The sequence below is a fragment of the Equus caballus genome, chromosome 18, assembly GCF_041296265.1.
Source record: "Equus caballus isolate H_3958 breed thoroughbred chromosome 18, TB-T2T, whole genome shotgun sequence".
In the NCBI taxonomy this organism is placed as follows: domain Eukaryota; kingdom Metazoa; phylum Chordata; class Mammalia; order Perissodactyla; family Equidae; genus Equus; species Equus caballus.
This window is the reverse complement of record NC_091701.1, coordinates 72,013,683-72,035,850: the sequence shown is the minus strand read 5'-3', so window position 1 is coordinate 72,035,850 and position 22,168 is coordinate 72,013,683. Positions and strand designations below refer to the sequence as shown.

The following is a 22,168-nucleotide window of genomic DNA, read 5'->3' as shown; positions in this document are numbered from 1 at the left end:
ACGTGGCTAATCACTCTCTCAAAGGAACGTGAGTCTATTGTAGTTAGAAAGGAATGCAGTTATACTTTTAAGCAGAGGCCACAATATACATAGTAGCCCCTTTAAAATAGTCACCATGAAAACGAGGAGGTGATCTGCTTCTACAATCATTGAAGAAAAGCCTTTCAGAATTCTGGGGGGTTGGCCTTTAACTAATAAGGCAACATGAGTGCGAGTGTCAAGGGTGGCAGCTCTCTCCTCTGAAAGTCTGAGTTTTTATTATTGTAGGCACCAAAGTCATTCTCAGCTAAGTACAGTGGAGAGGTGATGAGTAAATGGGCAATATGTTTCTGGACAGAGTAGGTGAAAATGACTATTTTTTCTCATTTAGTTTCTCGACTGGTTCTGAAGATAGCTCTAAGAGCTCTAATAAAATGTTTTGAGCAATGGCAGCACTGCTGACAAAAATAAAATCTATTTGGGCCACAGAAATTTTCAGACATAACTTTAACAATACCATATCAGGCTCAAATATATGTAAATATACCAGCCTTGACTTAAAGAAGTTTACGCACTTCCTTCCAGATGTGGCTGAAACCCTGTAAGAGGGTAGATATTCCAGAACGACCAAGTTACGTTGCTCCATTGTATAAGACAAGTGAGCGGAGAGGAACATTATCCACCACCGGGCACTCTACGAACTTCGTAATTGCCATGACCCTTCCCTCTGACCAACCCAAGGAGCACTGGATTGGACGCGGTGTAGCACTGTTATGTCAACTTAACTCATAATTAGAAGACGTCGTTTCCCTGTTCCTGTTTCTTATAGACGGTTGAGTAGAAAATATATTTTACTTTTTAAACAATTTATTTGGCTTAAATCAATTTGACTAAAGTTATACTTAATTATAAATTTATGTGCAAATGTAGCCTATATTTAAAATGATTCATACCTCAGTGTAAGGAAATGTTCTGAAGTAAAGACTAGACTGAAGAAAACACACTGGTATATTTGCTCTTTTGAATAACTTTATTTTGGGAGAGTTCCATAAGCATTAGGAACATACATAAAATGACACACCACTGTTGACAATGAAAAAAATGGCATTTGATCATTTCCAGCTTTATAAATTTTTAAAAAATGATTCGGTTACAACAACAACAAAAAAGTTTAGATATTTTAGCAAGTATCACCTTGCAGGACCATAATCACATTTAAGCCACTGACTTACTGTTAATGGAAAAGGTTCACACTGCATCTAGTTACTATAGTATTCCTAAGCATAATCACAGCTGATTGAGTGCAATGTGATGTACACCAAAATCCATATGGATGTCACACAGTGACAGCATTGTACAAGTAACATTAATGACCTCCAACAAACACATGTTAAATTAGACTGGTCAAGCTAAATGGAATGTTGGAGCCAAACAGAAATGTAGTGGAATTCAGATTGTCTAGTAAGACTTGAAACGATACATTAGGATGATGTGAAAACTAAACACTGGTGGAACCCTAACAAAATACTAGCAGCAACTGTCGCAGCCCTCTCCAAAGGTTTAAAAAAATCTGGCAAATAAAGGTAACACCATTTTTGAGAGAATATAAAACTTTATATACTTCAGCATAACCTATTTGCTTTACATCAGGCATTTATTTTAAGACTGGGAGTATATTCCAGCTGTTGCTTTTCATAAAAGTTTTAAAATCAAGCAGATTTAATGCTGGAATGCAGAATCCTCCTTGGGTATAAAAACCCAAAAATAAACTATAAATAAATCTTGGTTCAGAAAGCAAGATACTCGAATTGCTTGAAGTTGGCAGTACTAAATAAAATATCAGCACCTTTTAGCGAGGCTGCTTGAAGGGCCAAGCATGAGATGAGGACTGTCCCGATGCAGTGCCCGATGCAGAAAATAACCTCCGTAGAAAACTCCTACTCGTTACAGTAGGCCATGGAGAAAGCCAGAAACAATCTGTGAAATTCAGGCATGAATTAAGGAAACACCACCTAGGCTCGCTGCTTACAGCATAAAGAAGAAACCCTGGCAATGCTCTATCAACACCTGGAGGCACCTGCTGCTCTCGAAGTTCTGCTGTTTTAAAGTTCATGGAGTAGGAGGAAAGGAACTGGGGAAAGGCGGAGGACTAAATGAAAACATTTTAAGTGGAATGGAAAGAGTTTGGCTCTAAAATGTTTGAATAAGATTTTTAAAAGCAGCTACACTGGTAGCCAAGCAGATTAAAACAAAGCTGCCTGCACAGAGTTCAAATACAGTTTACCTGGCATAAATGACAGCCAGGTGGCACAGATGTGAACAGAAAGCTACATGCACATGACTAGTTCTACAAATTATTAGGTCAAAATTCAGGATAAACATGGCTTGCACTTCTCACAAATCATTCACAATTATGGTAGAAGAGCAGGGCACCTAAAAAAGAGACTAATCCCAGTCAGGCACCAACAGCATATCTTGGCACAAAATGATCAAGTGATCTCAGCTGAGTTATTTAAAACTATCTTCCAAGCCGCCTGGTACCATGATAGCCACGGTATCATCAGAGGTCATCGTAGCGACGTTTTGACACTTCATGTACAGGTTATGGACGTGGTCAACTTGGATTTTCTGCCTTACCACCTTAGTGCCAGCCACAGCACGTGCTCTTGGTTCCAATGCCAAACTGGTAAAGCAATGTGTGCATTTAGGACTTAACTTTCCCAAATAACTAGTTAGTCCTGTTCAAGTAGGGAAATTGAATATTTAGACCATGTTTGTTTGGGTTCTTCATGTTTGATATTTGTAGAGGGTTACAATTTTAACGAAAAAAGATTTTACCACATGCTCTAACCCACTACCCACACCAAAAAACTCAAAACAAAAACAAATTAAAGTTCAGGAAAAAAAGAAAACCCAGACACCAAGTATATTAATACCAAGAACCATTATGAATCTTTCATTAAACTGAAGCTCACACAAACATACAATCACAAATTTCAGTAGTTTAGGCTGCAAATTTAAACACTATGCAAATATATACAAAAATAGTAACTCTAGATTCAAGAATAAGGGCTTTTCCCAATACTAAATTCATACTCTAATGCAGCCTGAGCTCTCCTCTAGTCCTACAGTCTACTTTATGCATTGCAAAGCTGTGTCAAGTTGATCCCTATTACCATATATCTATACGGAGCTGAATTAAAGGACACTGAAATTCACTTTTAGCAAAAAGAAAAGTCTGCCCAGAGTCCATTGAAAACATTTTTAAAGTTTAAGTGATTTTTTGGTTCAATTTCTATTTCTGCATAGCCACAGAGGTTTTTACTAATAAAGACTACTTTAGTGTTTTATATGATTATTTTTTTTAAAAATTCTTAATCCAACCTATATCAACCTTGGTTCATGGAGTCCCGTTTTCTCCTTGCTTTATCACAAGCTTTATAGTTTCAAAAGACCCCTTCACACAGGGAAAACAGTACTGAGCACCAGTCGTTCATGGTTAGGCTCAAATCTATGGAACTTGTAAGTAGTGCAAGCCACTGACTTTTCTTTGAGCAATGTGCATACAGTACAAGAAAAAGATGCAAAGCTGCATGGTAACATTCTCGTAACCAACAGTAATTACTGGGAATGGTCAAAACTGGAGGTCAAACACAATTTTGTCTTCATAGAGGGCAATCACTAGCATGGTGGCAAATCCAAACAACAATCCTAAATTCTGAAGAATGAACTGACCCACTGGACAGAAGCCGTGTTCTTCATTGTCACCATCACCATGCAGCATTTCTGGAAGCTGAAAAAAAAACCCAGATGTTTACAAGCAATTTTTATAATATTCTGCTCAAGGTTTTTTTTTTTTTTTTTTACATCTTCTTACTTCAGAAAACTAACGACTAAAAGCATAACTACAAATAAAATAATTATTTTATTTAACACAGTGCTAATCATAAGACCTATTTTAGTCAAACACTAAGCAAGTTTATGCTCTAGGTATGTACTAAGTAAACAGTAGATCCGATCCCTTCTCGTGCCTGCAACAATTGCACATAATATATGCATCAGCCACATTTAAAGTTACATCGCCCACTGACCTCATCAGTTCCGACATTTACTTTATGCTAAATATAAGACAATTTATTATTGCCAATAAAACTCTCAGAAAAGAACACTACAATTCTCACATTTACTGATTTATCTTAAGTTCACCAGGAAAGTAAATCTTTTGGGGATATCTAATTCAAAATTGTATCATTTTTCTTCACCCTTTTCCATTTAAAATTCTCATTTCCCACTGCACATGACAGCAAAGACAGATATTTACAGAAATTCCAAATTGGCATCTCTATGCTCTTAAGCCACTATTTTCCTTCCAATAAGACACACAAAAAATAGTATATAGAAGCTCCCCAGCTACGATCAAATTATGCACCCTGCCTTCCCAGTGTACTCTATTCCCTTAATAGTGATAAAATGTTTAAAATGTGAAAGTTCCTAGTATCTTTAAAGGCATAATACATCGAAAAGTTTACAGTATAAGCATATACTATTACATTTAAGAATAACCCATAGTTCAAAGTATAAAACTTAAATCTTTAATTTACCTAAGTAAATAAGATTTGTTGAAGAAGAAATGTATGTGCATTATGATAAGCATAAATTCTTTCTATCCAAAACTAATAAAAATTGTTAAAGAATTATTACTTCTAATTTTCACTTTCACAAAAACATACTTCACGTTTGCAATGAAAATCTACAGAAAGATGACATTGATATGCTATTTCTCTTAGACACCAAGCTTTGCTCCAAACAACATGTTGGCGCTTTTGGGTTTAGGGAGGAGAGATATGGGGGTAAGTACATAAGGCCTGCCTAGGAAGAAACGCCATTATTCATTATTAAATAATGAGGACAATTAAGCCAGCTACCACGCTCTGACAGTGCTGCAGCATGTTCAACAGTCTCCTGAGGGTCCCCTTTAAGAACTACCGCAGGCTGCCATCATGCTGTCCGAAAGTCCAGGGCGGTGCTGCAACGGCTAACGGAGCCGACTGTCCTTCACTAGCAGAGTGCGGTAGTCAGTAGTGACAGAAACCACTACAAATGGCAGAGCTGAATAACTGTAACACACATAATATGGTCCACAAAGCCTAGGTATTTACTATCTGCCCTTTACAGAAAGTTTGGATTATGACCAAAACCTGGGATGAGACTAAAATGGCTAACTTCCTACCTATGGTTCTAATAAGAAGACTATTTTATTGTATCTTTTCTCCCCTCTTCCCTCAAGTTTTTATTGTTACAAAAACTTTTACTGCTGACTTTCCTTAATATTTAAGCATAAATAGTGTGCAGAACGTTTCACAGAAATCTCCCCTCTAGATATGTGTACATATCAGCTAGAACAGGCACATTCAATTCTATCCTGAATGCCAACACCCACAGCGATGGCCATAACCACAGCTAGCAGCCAGCCAGTACCGACTGGTACGGCCATCCTCGTTAAAATGCAACAATGCTTCTCACTGGTTGATAAACAGCTGCTGTCCAAGCCCCCTAAACCAGGTACCTCCAGCTGGGTATCCTAAAGGCACCTCAAACTAAAACCTCTGGTACTGTTGCTATCTTCTAAAATGACTATAAACCAATAAAAACGTCTCCCCTTAGCCAAAGCGGTCTTTCTAAAACAAATGTGATCACATCATTGTTGCTTACACCTTTTAATGGCTCCCTCAAATTTATAAGATAAACTCTGATCTTTTTAGCATGGCATGTTGTGTGACTGTCACGATCTGGCCAACTATGGATGCAATTTTTGTATCTATTTTCCACTTAATATTAGAAAATACATATTTCAGTGTCACTAAAATCCTAAAATATATGTGGATAGTCTGTCCCCCTTTTCTTGGACATTTAGGGTCTTTCCAATAAAACTGTGACATTATAAACACTACTGCAAAGAACACTTTAATATGGTCTTATTTTTGTTTGTTATATTAGCAGTAGTCATTTTAGGTTATTTCCTCAGAATATGGTCCCAGGAGTAAACTCAGTGATCAAAACAATGATGCTCTTTATTATTCTGCTTTCTCATATGCCCTTTCCTCTTGCTTCTAACAAACTCTTCTACTTTAAGATTCAAGCTCAGATTTCCTATTCCAGAAACACTTCCCTAATTTTATTTCCCAAGTTTTTAGCGAGCCCTTCTCTGTAGTTCCACAAACATGGTGCACCACTCTTATCATAACATGTATCAAAAGAATTGTAATTGATGGCTACTTTTCTTCTTCATTAGACTATAAATATGTACTGTAGCGACTCTTTCATTCTTTTTACATCTTTAGCTTCCTAGGATAAGAATTAACTCATTCATTCTGCATTCAACTAATTGTAAACACATGTCCAGTAGTTAGTGAACTATGACAAAAATGCCTGCCCTCCCAAAACTGACATCCTAGTGGGGCACATAATGAACTCAATAAATAAGTAAAATGTTTAGTGTGTTATTAATAGATCGAGATACAAGTGCAAAGGAGAAAAAACTAAAGTAGGGATAGTGGATGTGAAATACTGGGGTAGACAGTCAAATTTTAGATAGGATGCCTCACAAGAAGTGAGGGCGCTAGCTGGGAGAATGTCTGCAGACAAAATATTCCACGTGGAGCGATCAACAAGAGCCAGGACCCGAGGCAGAGTGCACTCCTGGGGAAGCGGGGAGGGGCGGAGGGGAGATTAGGAAACGAAGGAGGGAGCGGAAGAGGAAATAAGGAGGATGAAAAACCTTGAAGGTCAAAACAAGAACTTTGGTGCTTTTACTCTGAATAAGATGGAAACCACTGAAGGGCGTGAAGCACATAACTGACATGATCTAATCTTACCAGGATCACTTAAAAAGATCCCCCTGTCTGCGCTGTTCATGCAGTGCGTGGTGGGCAGGGCGAGCAGACAGAAAGGGAAGGACGACGGTGGCCTGCATGAGAGTGGGGGTGCAGAGGTGGTTAGGAGCTGCAGCCCTTGGGACTTACTGACGAGCCAGCTGTGGGGAGGACAGAGAGAGTGGAGTCAAAAAACGATACTCAGGGTGTGATCTGAAAAACTAGAAGAATGGAGCTGTCATTTCTGAGATGGAGAATTCTAGAGGAGGTGCTGGTTGGTGCAAGGAGTGGGGTTGGCAAGTATTCAGGACTGGGTTCTGAACATAGTAAGTCTGCAGTACCTTTTAGACATTCGGGTTTAACAGGTGCATACACTGATGTGGAGTTAAGGAAAAGGTCTGGGCTTAAGATGTAAACTTTGGAATTATCATCCAATCAATATTCAGAGCGATGAGACTTCTTAGAGTGCTTTCACTGACAGAGGTAGGGGAGGAGAAGAGGATCCAGCACCTGAGAAAAAAAGGGCAGAGGTGGGAAGCCAGGAAAGGGCGGGGGTTCAGAAGCAAGTAACAAGAGAGTGTTTCAGAGAGAAGAGAATGACCCACTGCCAAATGCTGCTGTTAGGACACGTAAGATGAAGACGTGCAGGGTAAATGGCAGGTGAATGACCAGGGGACTTCACCACGCATGTTGTGGTAGATGGTAAATCTGACAAGAACAATCTGCAGAGCGGTCAGGGAGAAAACCTGATGAGGCCAGATTCGAGAGAGAAGAGACTCAACAGACAAGAAAGGGTGACTGCTCTCCGAGGGAAGGCGAGCACTGGGGGACGGCTGAAACAAGCAGCAAGTTAAGAACCACGCCTCTCCCGACCTTGTCAGAGGGAGAAGTATCGTCAGGGTTAGATGCTGACAGGAATGATCCAGCAGAGAGGGAAAAATGAATGATGTGAAGAAAAAGGGGAGAATTTAAGGGCGTCAGCAAGAGGCGATAAGTTCTAGTGAACGATTGGAAGGAGCTGGCCTCAGCCAGGAACGTAGTCAGTTCTTCAGAGTAACAGGAAAGAAGGTCAACAGGCATGGACACTGGGGGATGAATAGAAATAGTGAGGGGAACTTGCGAGACGTTGTCTTGATGGATGGCTGCCATGTTCTCCATGAAATAGGAAGCAAGAGTATTAGGTGAGCATGGGGATAGGAAATAAAGTCTAAGAGGAGATGCGGGCAACAGACCTCTAGGTGGAGAATGTAAACAACTTCTATTTTTTCTTTTTGTTCCTATTTTCTAAATTTTCTATAGTAAATAGGCATTATTTCTAACTTTAAAGTTAATAAATCTAAACACTAACAATTAGTTTTTTAATTTTACTTTAATATCCTAAATATGTTAGGCAGTGTATTTGCAGAACTAGCAATTTTGTTACTTTTTATTTTTAATCTGATATTACATTCACTTCTCCTCCTGGTAGGATCTATCAGATAGTCTCATTTCAAAACTATATAACCTAAATTTTTAATCACAGAATTAAGGAAAACTACTTAAATCCCTTGGAATATACACCATTTTCTGCAGAAGACTGGCTTACCTAAGAGGTATAGTATTTCTTCCTTGTTCACCACAAAGCAAGCTCAAAGAATTATTTTGTTAACAAGAACAACGTTTTCACCTCAATATCACAAAACCTTCAAAGTAGTATACTTCTGTAATTATATCTCTAAATACTACTGATGATTACTTTGAATAGCAACATCATTTGGACAAAAATTTCCAGCATCTCAACTGGTTTGCCAAGAACGAACCCTCCTATAGTTAAATGTCTTTCCCTAACAGATTATTTAGGATATCACATGTCTTTAAAATGGGTTATATTTTGAAAAATAATTAAGTCTTTCAAACCACATCCAAAGGTTTCTTCCCTTTTAAAAGTTGCATTCTATTTACAGATTTAGTGTAACAAGAAAAATATAAAATATCTTACCATATCCACCAAGGCTACGTAGAGGAACATGCCTGCAGTGATTGCAAAGATCCAAAGTGTGATGTTATTGGCATACTGACCAACAGCCGTGCCTATGAGCATGCCTATGTAAGCCATCATGGCAGACAGGAGGTTGTATACAATTGCTTGCTTTACAGTCATGCCTGCTTTAAGAAGAACTGCAAAATCACCTGCAGTTAAGACATAATGTGAGAGTTTTAAAACCACAGGATTGTATACACAAATTTAGGGGAAAAAACAAAATTAACAATGACATAAAAACAATGCCCCTTTAAGAAGTGAAATTTTATCATGAAAATTTATTTTTTACTTATTAAATTAAAGCTTTAACATGCAAAAAACTTGGGTGAATCCCAAAGGCATGATGCTGAAAGAAGACAGTCTGAAAGGTTACACATGATTCCGTTTGTCTGATATTCTCAAAGACAAAACTACACTGATGACATTGAGTGGTCACCAGAGGGCAGGGGTGGGAAAGCCTGGTGACAGAGGGATGGCAGGAGGGGTTGGTTGGGGTGATGGAATTGTTCTGCATCCCGATGGTGGTGGTTACACAAATCCATATGCATGTTAAAATTCAAAGAACTGTACCTCAAAAAGCAAGGTCAATTTTACGGTATGACATGAAATATAAAATTTTTTAAAAAAGAAAAAAACCCAGAAGAACAGAACTGGGTCACTGTGCTTTTTGTGAGCAACAATTCGAGCTCTCTGATCGCTGCCTTTTTTCAAAGGGAAACGGCCTAAGTAAGGAAAGAGGTAACAGACGCTCTAAGTATATTGTATGTTGTTTACATTGATGTTTTATTTGTTCCAGGAAAAAAATTAAATCTGAAAATCCTAAAACTGTAAAAAAGAATAGAAGCTTTTCTTATTCTTCTGTCTCAAGTTGGAATACCAGGGAAAAAAATGATTAAGTATCGCTGAGAGAGATGTTACTAGAAGGGCAAAATGCCGCTAGAAATAATAATCTTGAAGCAAAAGGGTCAAAAACAATAGTTTTACTAATTATAACAAACTTTTTGTTACTAAACATACAAACATCCAATCAATAATTCAACACTAGTAGAGGCAAAGTACTATACAAAATACAGAGGAGAGGTTTGTTTCTTTCTCTTAAAAAAGATCTCACATGACTAAAAATACATGATTTGTTATTTTCTAACTGTATGGTTACAAGGTCCTAAAGTTTCTAACAAATAAGTAGAAGTTAACAACAAAGAAATTAGTGCAAGGCATTATTTTTCCATATTCCAACAAATTGCTACAAACTAAATCCTGCAACATTATTGGGAAAGTTAAGATACACCTAAGGAGATTACCTACCAATGGCTTCTAAATTGCCATTCTCCAGTTTCCACCTAATATTAATACTCTCCTTACATCTTTCCCCTCTGATCCTAAATAGTCAATTCTCCTGGTGAGACCTGGATTCAACATCAGCTTTTATCTCCTCCCTCCCCTCGAGTTTTCATTTCCTCAGGCCTTTCTCAGCTTCCTCTATAGAAAGAGTTCCCTAACTTCTTCCTCTACAAATTTCCCCACCATATTGTCAATAATTCACCCACCAACTGTGCTAAAGGGACAATTTCATTTAGCAGGAGGTTAGGGAATACAAAACGAGACTACAGAAGAATGCTTCTTAAGTTATAAAACACAGTGTTTCCTTTTAGAATTTTAAAACAGAGTTTAAAAAGGATTACTTAATACTCAATGAACAGAGGTACACACTATGTCCACTTTGATGCCTTCCCTGATAATACTGGATAGCAAGATGATTCACTTCATCCCTGAGTGGCAACCACACAGCATGAATTAACCAATCGAGATTCGAGATGAATTATTTTTAATGAATACTTTTTAAACCCAAGATATAACTTGCATACATGATTCCCCCCTTTTTTGGATGTAGATTTGCGTTTTGACAGAAGTACATACCATGTAACCACAACCACCATCAAACTTTAGAACTATTTCTTTACTCCCACCTCCAAAATTTCCTCAGCCCCTCACTCATAGGCACCAGTGATCTTTCTGTTCCTACAGTTTCGCCTTTTCCAGAACATCACACAAATGGAATCGTACAGGATGAAGTCGTCTGAGTCCAGATTTTTTTCACTTAGTAGAATGTGTGGAAGATTCATCCATGTAACAGTTTGTATCAGAAAGTCACTGCCTTTTCCTGCCAAGTAATATTCCCTAAATGAACCAGAGTTTATTTACCCATTCATCAGCTGAAGGACATTTAGGTTATTTCCAGTTTTGAGCAACTATGAATAAAGCCACTGTACACATCCACAGACAGGCTTTTGTGTCAACACTAAGTGTTCATTTCTCTTATGCAGATATCTGTGAGTAGGATTTCTGGGTCATATACGCAAATCTTTTATCAAATACATATTTTTCTAAATATTTTTTCCCAGCCTGTGGCTGCTGTTTTCATTTTTTTAAGTGTCTTTTATCTAAAGTTTTTGATTTTTATGAAGTCCATTTTATTACTTTTTTCCTTAAGGGATCATGCTTTTGGTGTTGGACCTAAGAACACTTTGCCTAATCCAAGAGCTTTTCCATGTTTTCTTCTAAGTCTTATATTTTAAAATTTTTCATTTAGATCAGTGATCCATTTTTGGGTTAGTTTTTGTCTGTGGTGTGTTTTTTTTTTTTTTTTCCAAGTAGATATTCAATTATTGCAGCAATATTTGTTGAAAAAACTATCCTTTCAACATGGAATTTTCTTTGCATTTTTGTTGAAAATAAGTTCCTACATATGCGAGGACTCTATACTCTGCTCCACTGATCTCTGTCTACTCTTTCACCAGTATGAATTGTTTTGATTACTGTGGCTTTACAGTAAGCCTTAAAGTCAACTTTGTTGTCCTTTTTCAAAATCCTTCTGGGTATTCAAGTTCCTTTCCCTTTCCATATAAACTTATGAAAAAGCTCATTTATCTCCAAAACAACCCTTCTGGGATTCGGATGGGGATGCACTAACTCTACAGGGAGATTTGATATCTTAAAAATACTGAGTCCTCTGTTTCCTGAACCTGGTGCGTCTCTCCATTTAGGTCTCCTTTGACTTCTTTTGTTGGCGATTTGTAGTTTTCAGCATACAGATTCTATGTATATTTTGTTAGATTTAACCAAAGTATTTCATGTTTTTTGGTGTTATTTTAGATAGTACTTTAAAAAATTTTCAATTTCCCTGTTCACTGCTAGTATATAGCAGTATAAATGATTTTTATATAATGATCTTGTATCAAGATGAATTATTTCATTTAAAATCTATCTTTGTCCCTGTCTTATCTCAGGTTATAAATTCTCAAAGATATTTGCATATTTTTCTCCCTTTTTCTCTACTTCCTTTCTTAGTAAGAACCAGTATAAACATTTGAAAAATAAATCAAATACCCACAGTTAGAATTTATACCAAACAAGCAAATCTACTTTTTTTTTTTTGAGGAAGATTAGCCCTGAGCTAACATCTGCTGCCAATCCTCCTCTTTTTGCTGAGGAAGACTGGCCCTGAGCTAACATCCGTGCCCATCTTCCTCTACTTTATATGTGGGACACCTACCACAGCATGGCTTGCCAAGTGGTGCCATGTCCACACCCGGGATATGAACCGGTGAACTCTGGGCCACCAAAGCAGAACATGCGAACTTAGCTGCTGCGCCACCGGGCTGGCCCCCATCTTTGATAAATCAGTAGTCTTTCCTTTCTGCTGACAAAGGATATCACTAGCACAACGAATGGTGTCCCTGCCAGAGCTGTTAAACTGATGTGATCCAGCGCTATAGCATGTGAATTACTATACTGTACTGTGTAGTATAGCATCTGCTAACATCAACTACTGACGTTTTCTTCAACAAGTACGTATTTTACGGTTCTTTATTTTTGCCTTCAATAATGCACACATACACATGGATGAATACATACAGTGACTGTTCAGTTGTCCCTGGACAACTTCGTATATTATGGAAATCTTAGTGTGAATTTCTATTTAACCCTTAATACACATGAGAGGAAAGGAAAAAATGGACAGTATTATAGCCTCTTCAAACTGAATCTTAATGATATGGCTACATTTATTTATCAAACGTTCTTTCCTTGAAGTCGAAACACGTTATTTAATCTAAAGAGAGTTTGATTAACTACCCTTCTGGATTATCCCTAATCTTATGTGGCTTTCTTATAAATTATTTTTCAAATGTTTATACAGTTCCTTATTAGGAGGGTGTAAAAATGTGCAGAGAATACAAGAGTAATGTTGTAACTTACTTAAATTTAGCTACACAAGTTTGGCAAAAACAGAAAAGAGAAAGGAGTAATAATTCAGGCAATGTCACCATGACCACACCCAGAGCAAACAGGAAAGGAGAGAGAGGAGTCTTCCGTTTCCTCAGACGGTTTCAGTTTCTGCAAGCCTCTCAGAGGGCATCTCCGAGCTGCATGCTGCTCTAGGTTTGAAAGCGCACGTCTTTTTCGTACCACGTTCCTAAACACAAACAAACCCCACAGCTGTGCGCCACTAGAGAAACAGTCATCCGTTCAGGAGAGGGGCGCCTACGCTGGGAGTTACTGACTGACTGAGGCCGAGGGCGACGCACTGCAAAGTAATTTAAATACATATCTTTCCCCTCAGGGTGTGGACTTTAGTATAGAAATCTCACAAATAGTTTTAAGAATTCACAATAAGAAATTTAACTAGGACAAAAGAGGTTTCAGAATGAATAAATTATCCTGGACTATGATGTTTAGGCTGCTTTGCCAACATCGTAACCTAGTAAGCAGACAGAGAAAGATTTCTCTTTCTCCCTGTCGACCTGCCAGGCTTCCGTGTCAGCCTCTAGGGGCCTGGTTTCTCCCCTTCCTTGCTTGAAGGTTCCGAGGAAGAAGGTTCTATGCCTCTCTCCACACCTGTTTGTCTCCAAGTGAGTAAGAGTGAATAATCGAATCAGAGTAGAGACATTTCATCTGGCCCTATTTTACCATTACGGTGACTTAAAGGCAAAAATTAGGCTCCACAATCATGTTCTACTTCCTTTAGTTATGGTCAGTGGACCACTTCCTACCATGTTGATGGATATGAGGGCCAAAGCCTTTTCTGTCACCTCCAGGGGAGGAAGCTGGGTCATTTATGTTCTTTCTTCCCTAGTAGCCTCAGCAGCTAGAATATGGGGCAGTTTACGTCAATTTAGCACTAGGCATTAGGGGAAAATGCACATTTTCATAAGGTCTCACTGCTTTCCTTCTAAGTTCCATATTGGATTGAAGTTTCCTCTCACAGCAGTAGCGTCTCAACCTCTGCTTTGTGGGGTAAAACAGGTAGAGATTTGGGGTCTGAATGTCTTGCTGAGGAGTCTGGGCCCAAGCAGAGTTCTCTCTAACCCAGCTCTTTCCAGAGCTCTGCCTCTGCACTGGGTGTCAAGGGCTTACCCGGCCATTAAGATATGCAGTGCATTTGTTTTACATGTGGCTATCAGTCTTTGTGTGTCACTCTTTCCGTGAGAAACTACCGTGAGAAACTACCGAGAGAAAGAGGAGTAAGCAGTAGCAGGGCAACTATCTCTAATCTCCAAGCTCCCCGCTGTCAATTCTTGCCTCGGCGGGTCCTCGGGGGTTAGGACAATTCAGTAAAACCACACGTAATCACAAAGGGGCCCGACATACTCCATTCAGGGGGCAGTGGGTGGGCAGGAAGGGCAGTCGGAGGTTTCCCTAGTATACTGTGGATACGTGTGTGACTATCCACATATGTGTGTGACTATTACTAAGCAAGTTCAAAGAAAAAGTGAAAGGTTAAAACTATGAGGCAATATGTTACTCATGTATAAAAACTGACAGAAGGCCTTGATTTGTATTGCTATGGAATTGAAAGGAAGTACTGGCATGGCAGATCATTCTCTAACAGGAAAGTAGTTAGAGAAGGGTAGAAGATACAGTATCTGCACACAAAGAACCTACATTTTAAGAAACAGGACATCTAAAATGAAAATACACTAAGCACCAAAGGAGGACCTCAAGAAAGTAAGCGATAAAGCTGAGAAGAAAGAGTACTCCAAGGCATGGACACGGGAGGATGGCAGTGAAGCTGGAGAAAACTAGGGACAGAGGTAGTGGGACAAGCCACGTAGAAGGAGGGTATAAGCAAAGAAACAGGTTTAGGTGTCTGTCTGGTGCCTTGTGTTTGGGTGAAGTGGAAAACACGCAACAGCAAGGACAGCGAGGGAAGCTGGAAAGGCAAGTAGAAGCCCGAGTGGAGGTCACTGAAAGTAGGACTAATGAATCTTAGCTTTTACTTCAGATGTAAGGAAAGCTACTAAACGATTTTGATTACATAAGCAAGTGACATTTAAGAAGATGTATCTGACAATAAGGTATATGAGGTACACTGGAATGGAATGAAACCAGACATTTAACACTATGGAAACTGTCCAAGCAAAAGACAAGGAAGGAGGTGATGATCTGGTCTGGGTGAAGGATTATGGGGCACGAACAAGATGGAAGGCTACATGCCCAAGGTTGGCAAGGTTATCAAAACTACAAGAAAGTCAAGCCCTAAAGAATCAGCACCAAGTAAGCACTAACAGATTTTTCTGCTTTCTGTGAACAGTTAATAATTTTCTAAGAAAATTATATGAATAACTTCTAATCAAACTGAGCAAGTAAGGCTACTACCAATCAAGACAATTAAACACAAATTATAGATGTTTCCTAGTCAGATAAATTGAAGAAAAATATTAAATTAGAAAGAGCACATGAAGAAATTCCTTGGATACTCAAAAGATGGAGTTTGTGTCTTTCAAATTAATGTCATCTCCACATTCTTCAGATATTTTCTATCTGAATGCACGTTTACACCTTTTACTTCTGTTTTTCAACATATAGGAGAAAACCAAAACACGTGAAGAGAAACTAAAAAAGCACTGGTAGATCAATAAATGTCAACTAAACAGAGAAATATCTCATACCTATTAAATTGGCAAAAATTAGAGAGTTAGTTAATGTGGAATGTGGGCAGGGCTGTGGGAACACGGGAACTCTCAGCGACTGCAGGTTAGATTACACTAGTGTGGCCATCTTAGTGACATGGCGCTTCTCAGGCATGCACATCCTAAGACTCATCCATTCCGTTCTTGGGTATAGGCCCAAAAAATGTTCTCGCAGGGTCTATAAGCACCACGTTTACAGATGTTCAATGCGCCATTGTGAGTGGTGGCAGGAAATTAAAGGCCACATCGTGTGTCCAATACTAGATGCTAAATATGTCAAATGTGGTAAACGCACACCTCTGAGTACTCAGCAGACTCAACATATTAAATTAATTCATGGTGACCTGGATGGAGTTTAAAAACATGATGATTAGTAACATAAGGTAAGAAACAGAATGGGATATAACACAATATTGTTCACATACATTAAAAATACATACATATAAAACAATACATGTTTTAGGAGCATATAACAAAAATTATACAATAAATAAGAGAATGATGACACTTTATACTTGCCATCAGTCATTTTTTACGTTTTAACAATCTCTAAAATTCGGCTGCGTTTACATTTGAAGAAGTCTGAGGTGTGATGGGCTCTGGGATGACTTTTAGGGCTCTATTACCTAATTCATGCGGCAGTTCATGACAGAAGACAGCTATGGAGGTGCTGATTCCTCCTGTCAATCCAGCACTGAACGCTGCTCCTGAGGTGGGAGAAAAAAAAGAAGCAAGCCACGTTTACTGATCTTCTGTTTCCCATCTTCATTAACAATCACAGGTGCTGTCTCTTTTGCCTACATAAATTAATTCCAGAATCTACGAGTGACTCACCTGTCTTACACACTCCAGTTTTTGAACATATAGCAAGGTACAATAGGTGTGTGACGAGAGAAGGAGCTACTCAGTGACAGAAATACTCCCTATTGAACTAAAGCCTCTGCTTGTGTGGCCTTCTAACTTGCTGACAGCTTGGGAGCAGGAGGTTCTGAGTGTTTCAATCTCTGAGGGTTAGTTTGATGCTCAATTTTAAGTCACGTAAGGCCATGATTGCGCTTACTCTCTCGTATTAATATTTATAGATATTGAAATGGCTGGAATCCTTATCCAAACTTTTCTGGGTCTAGAGCATAACTGGTACAAACTATTATTGTTTGATGGTTTTGAGGACTGAGATCAGAGGTATAAATGCATCTGATTCTGCTAGTAAAAGTTTTCAATCTTTAACATGCGACAGCCACTGTGGATTCAAAAATACTGTCTCACTTTTCTGGAAAAAACCAAAGCCTACTTCTGAGTGATTATTTAACAGAGTCTGGATCTCAAAGAAAATCACATATTGATCACAATTAAGGTTCTCCTAAACTGGTAATAACAGTTTACATTAGCAAGATTCTAATATAATACATTTGAATTTGGTACAATGGATTTTTAACATTGTGAAATTTTTCTTCACCTTTTCAAAGATGTAAAAAATTATTAAACCCAAGATTGAAATAAATTTGTTCTCACTGAAGGATGTGTAAATGTATTTGAAAACATAATGTTAAGGTAGCTTTTTCAATATGGTGACTATGCCTTGACTAAGAAATTAATATGTAAAGTGTATTTAATATGTAAAAGTATATATTTGTTTACATGTTCAAAGAAAAACCCACTGAAATTATACCTTTACGTCTCCAAGTAAATTTATCAAAAACATTAACATAGCCTTTGGAAAAAACAAATGACAAATATTTAATAGTGTATTTGTTAAGCTCCAAATTTTAATTTTATGTATTATTATGTATTCCTAAGATTAGTACTGAAATAGTGAAGGAAAGAAAATGGTCTTAACGAGCAAACGGTAACCCAAGTTTCAAGTCCACTTACCAATTGCTAACCCATCACTGAAGTTGTGGATGCCATCCCCCATGATGACCATCCAAGCTATATTAGCGATTCCTGTTTCTTTCAGATCTGATCCAGAGTGACAGGGGCCGTGAGAGTGATGGGAATGTTTGTGGTGCCACTGATGGTTATGTTTCCTCAGCACGGTTTTACTCTCGTCGTGGTGGTTATGCGCAGCAGCATGAAGATCATGCTCATGAACGCTATGCAACCCATCACTGTGAGAATGGTCCATGATTTTCTCGTCTTCTACACAAAGATAATTTTTAGGAGGGGATTCCTGTTGGCCTTCTAAATCTGTCAGTTCAGTTTCATTAAGTCGATCTTCAGAAACAACCAAGTCATCAGTTCCTATATTTATAATAGCAAAGGATATGCTTTATCAACAAGTAAGTGAATGCATATTTGCTAATTTAAACCCAGGCAGAATAGCAATGTAATGAACATTTCTTAAATGAATGTCTTTTAAAATTCCTAATAAATGTATAAAAACAAATAAATACATGCATGCACACAAAGAAAACAAACTGGGGTTTTGAGGGTCCAAAAGATGAAACACGAGGTAAATGGGAGGGAACCGAAATCAATAGTAGGCAGAGTTAGGAGAAAAATTGGCAAGCACGAAGGTATTGTGAAACTTAAGAGCCACATCACGGACAGCTGATGAAAATCAAAGGGTGGCACGTTAGTGCAGCATTTACAGGATAACAAAATAAACCCATAATTTTTCAGAGAAAGAAGGAACCTTAAAGTTTACCTACTTTAACCTTCTTTTTTAAGAAAACAAAGACAACATTTAAATAACTTGCATCTTCCAAAGCTCCACCTATCTGATAAATGATAGCATCTGATAAGCTGTTTTTTATTTATTCTTTTAGATTAAGGTTGGCCTTCTCACCTAGTTTCAAAAGCTATTTATTACGTAAGAAAGATCCTAATAGTTCCCAAATTGTATTCTGGGGCAGAGTCTATAGTTAAGAATCTAGGCTGCCCTTTTTCTGCAGAAAATCATTGGTACACTCAGGGGAAACACAAGTTCAAACAGAAAGGGGCAAAATTAGGTTAAAACGTTTCTTACGTCTCCCTGAAAACTGTAAGCTACCTCATTACATCTATCGGGCGACAGAAGAGAGGGATCGATGAGCAGAGAATTTAAGCACAGACTATTCTCCTTTTTCCGTATGAAACCAATCACATGTGGAGGGCACAGAGATCATGCATTGTCAAGAAATAAAAACAACACTGATCCACCACTAACAAAGCCTTTTTGTTTGTTTCATTCTTTTTTTTCTGTCGAGTCAAAGTGCAATATGTTCCTTGCCCTGTAACATAATTGGTCTCACATTCCAGTATGAATGAGGCTGAAATCAATAAAAACACTAACAAAATCACAATTAAGACACACTCACATTGAAGGAAATACAAGTTAGAAAGTAATATTAAGGAAGCCACAAAGACAAGAAATTTCAAACAAAACAAGGCTCAGTTTAGAAGCAATATTTCAATTTTTATGTTTTAAAAGTTTCTCTTTAGTCAGAACTGTTGTCTACCGGCAAGAGGCTTGAGCTGAAGCCAGTCAGCATCTGGTGTATTATTTAATTTATGGTCTGAAAGCTTCCTTCCAATAGCTGATTCTTCTGTGTTCTGCTTCATAAACCATTTCTGTTTTCCCTGAAAAAAACATCTGGTATCAGTATCAAATTTTCAGCCACAATTAGCAACAATATTCACTTGTTAACATCTATGGGGATAACTGGGGGTAACTCTATACGTAAGTTATTTAGAAAAGGAATGAGAAAACATGTTTAGAAGTTAATCAAGGGGTCTAACCAGATGAAAAATCCAATGAAATCTGAATGTTGTCGGTTTTTCTTGAATACTCCGCTAAAAAGTTCAATTCATCTACTTCAAAGAATAGGGCACACAATACTTTATTATTATATGCAAACCAAATGAAATGCGTGAAATATATGTAATCTCTCTTATTTAAAAGTGTGTAGAAATACAAAGTTCCAAAAAACTAAATCTTATTCCTTTGAATTTCATTCTGTGTTTAATGCAATCTGACATTTCCCTACATGTGACATAATGGCCAGAGTCAAACAGCTTTACAATACTCAAGTTTCTTTCCTCATCTTATCTGTCTTCAATTACTAATAAATTCTAAATATTGTATATTTCATTGTTTTGGCTTGAATTTTCCTATCTTATCTCTTAATAGTCTGCTTTCTTCTTTGATCAGTGTCACTATCACCAACAACTCTTTGAACTTAAGATTTCTACTTCTAATCTATGCTAACGTAAGAGATCAAATAAGCAAGTACATTAGAACAGGGTGAAAGTAAAGGTCACTGTCCTCTGGGAGACGCTTACTGACTGGCAGAGCATCTTCTAGTTGGTGGCTGTGAACTACGTCTCAGATGTCTGAGTTTTCTAACCGCTGTGTAAATAAGCTTGTTCTGGCAGGTGGAGTGTGTGGTAGAGGCTCCAAGATGGCCACCTTCAATTTCCTCCCTCCCTGGATGAGCATTCTTCTCCACACCTAAGGAAGTGGAGTCTATCCCCTGCCCCGAATTTTGGATGGCCTTTTGACTTGCTTTGAGCAACAGAATGCAACAGAAGCGATGCTGTGCCAATTCTGGGACTAGTCTCAAAGAGGCTGGCACCTTTTGCTTTTCCTCAGGAAAGCTAGCCACTATGCTATGCAGAAGCTCAGTCTGGACTCTGAAGAGAGGCCATGTGGAGGAGGACCAAGATGCAGACATAGAGCGAAGCATTCTTGGACCTTCCAGCTCTGCCCTGCCCAGGCCAACTCATGCCGGCTGGGTTTGAACGTGGTGGCATGAGTGACTCTAGCTGATGCCAAGTGGAGCAAAAGAAGTGCCCAGCTGAATCCCACCTAAATTACTGACAGAATTAAGAGAAATAATAAATTGTTGATGTAAGCCATTAAGTTTCGGGTTGTTCTGCTTTAGCAATAGATAACAGAAACTGGGGGAAACAGAAAATGTTCAAAAGAAAATAATATGGAGACATCCTAAAAAGAAGAAACGAAACAGCAGTCATGAGTTAAAGAAGGGAAAAGAGGGAGGAGGAGGAGCCAACAGCAGTACCCAAGTCAATGAGATGAACAGAGAGAGTAAAGAAGAAAGTGCGAACACCAGCTGGGATTTTGTTTAATGGCTTTGGGTCTGATTGTCCACTTTGCCAAGAGCTTGTCAAATCATTATCCTCAAAGACCCAACTTGCTGAATCTGGTCAGCATCTGGTAGATTATTTAACTTATGTTCTGAAAGCTTCCTTCCAATAAAGGATCCTTCTGTGCAGACAGTCAAATGTCTGTTCTACTCAAGTATCGCTAATTCCCTTTCTTCAAAAAATGCATTACACTTTTTCATCTTAGGTTACTTACTGTCCTATTTATCAGAGAGGAGATGCACTAATGTGTCTGCCCAGATTCCTTTCTTTGATATACTTGAAGAATTCCTTACTATTAGATTTAGAGCATGCCTCTGCCGAAGGTGTTCCTTTCAGTTTTTTACTTCCCACAATTTCAAATTTACAAAAAAGCTGCAATGTTCTGGGGACTCTATTTTCCTACATTAGTTTACTTTATAAAAATAAATGGATTTAATTTTGCCAGTAAGTTTAGATTCCAAATGACTTCAAGATTAAATTACGAAAAACAGAGGGGCCAGCCCAGTGGCGTATGGTTAAGTGTGCACACTCTGCTTTGGTGGCCCAGGGTTCACAAGTTCAGATCCTGGGCAAGGACCTATACAGTGTTTATCAAGTCATGCTATGGTGGCATCATACAAAATAGAGGAAGATTAACACAAACGTTAGCTCAGGGCCAATCTTCCTCACCAAATAAACCCCAAAAAAAACAAACTAAAAAAGCAAAACAAAACTTTTTAATTTTGAATTATCTCTTGAAGGACTACATTTTATACTTATCTGTAAGTTATACAGTGTCTAATATTTTGTACATATTGAATACTTAATATTTGCTGCTTCAATGTTAGTAGGTACATACAATTGAAGAAAATTAGGGCTTTACAGCAATTTCAAAACTTCTGTATATACTCTGCAATATGTAATTGTGTTCTAAATTAGGCACTCCCACAGAGGGACTCTAAATTCTTGTATTTCTTTCATGTAATCGACTGTGAAGTCTTCTTATTAATGCTCTCATTTAAATAATTCTCTTCATCACATCTCCTCCCCCTCTGTACACCATGACTCCAGTTTGCCCCCATTACCTCTTTTAAATTACTCTGCAGCAATCTCCTTCGCTAACTCATTTCCCTTCAGCCACTTTTACTTTGGCATCCCTTCCACTATATTCTACTCTTTCCCCATCCACATAACCTTCCACACAACTCTTCAAAATCCAAATGCTGTTAGATTTTCCTTCACTTTTCTCTAAGTTGATC

The 22,168-nt window shown here is 38.1% G+C and overlaps 2 protein-coding genes across 11 annotated transcripts in view; one reads left to right on the top strand and one right to left on the bottom strand.

Annotated features, from left to right (window-relative positions):
• The window catches only part of DNAH7 (dynein axonemal heavy chain 7), a 235,426-nt gene extending 234,446 nt beyond the window's left edge, over window positions 1–980 (top strand). For both annotated transcript variants that reach the window (XM_070242074.1, XM_023622248.2), the window contains one exon: window positions 565–980. In XM_070242074.1, the coding sequence (XP_070098175.1) occupies window positions 565–771 (207 nt within the window). In that variant the 3' untranslated portion in view covers window positions 772–980. The remainder of the gene's footprint in view (window positions 1–564) is intronic.
• A 10-nt stretch (window positions 981–990) lies between these two features.
• SLC39A10 (solute carrier family 39 member 10) overlaps window positions 991–22,168 on the bottom strand; it is a 123,680-nt gene continuing 102,502 nt past the window's right edge. For all 9 annotated transcript variants that reach the window (XM_070242075.1, XM_070242078.1, XM_070242080.1 and 6 more), the window contains 5 exons: window positions 19,283–19,403; window positions 17,715–18,083; window positions 16,469–16,549; window positions 8,830–9,020; window positions 991–3,772 (listed from right to left, as the gene is read on the bottom strand). In XM_070242075.1, coding sequence (XP_070098176.1) covers window positions 3,614–3,772; window positions 8,830–9,020; window positions 16,469–16,549; window positions 17,715–18,083; window positions 19,283–19,403 — 921 coding nt within the window. In that variant the 3' untranslated portion in view covers window positions 991–3,613. The remainder of the gene's footprint in view (window positions 3,773–8,829; window positions 9,021–16,468; window positions 16,550–17,714; window positions 18,084–19,282; window positions 19,404–22,168) is intronic.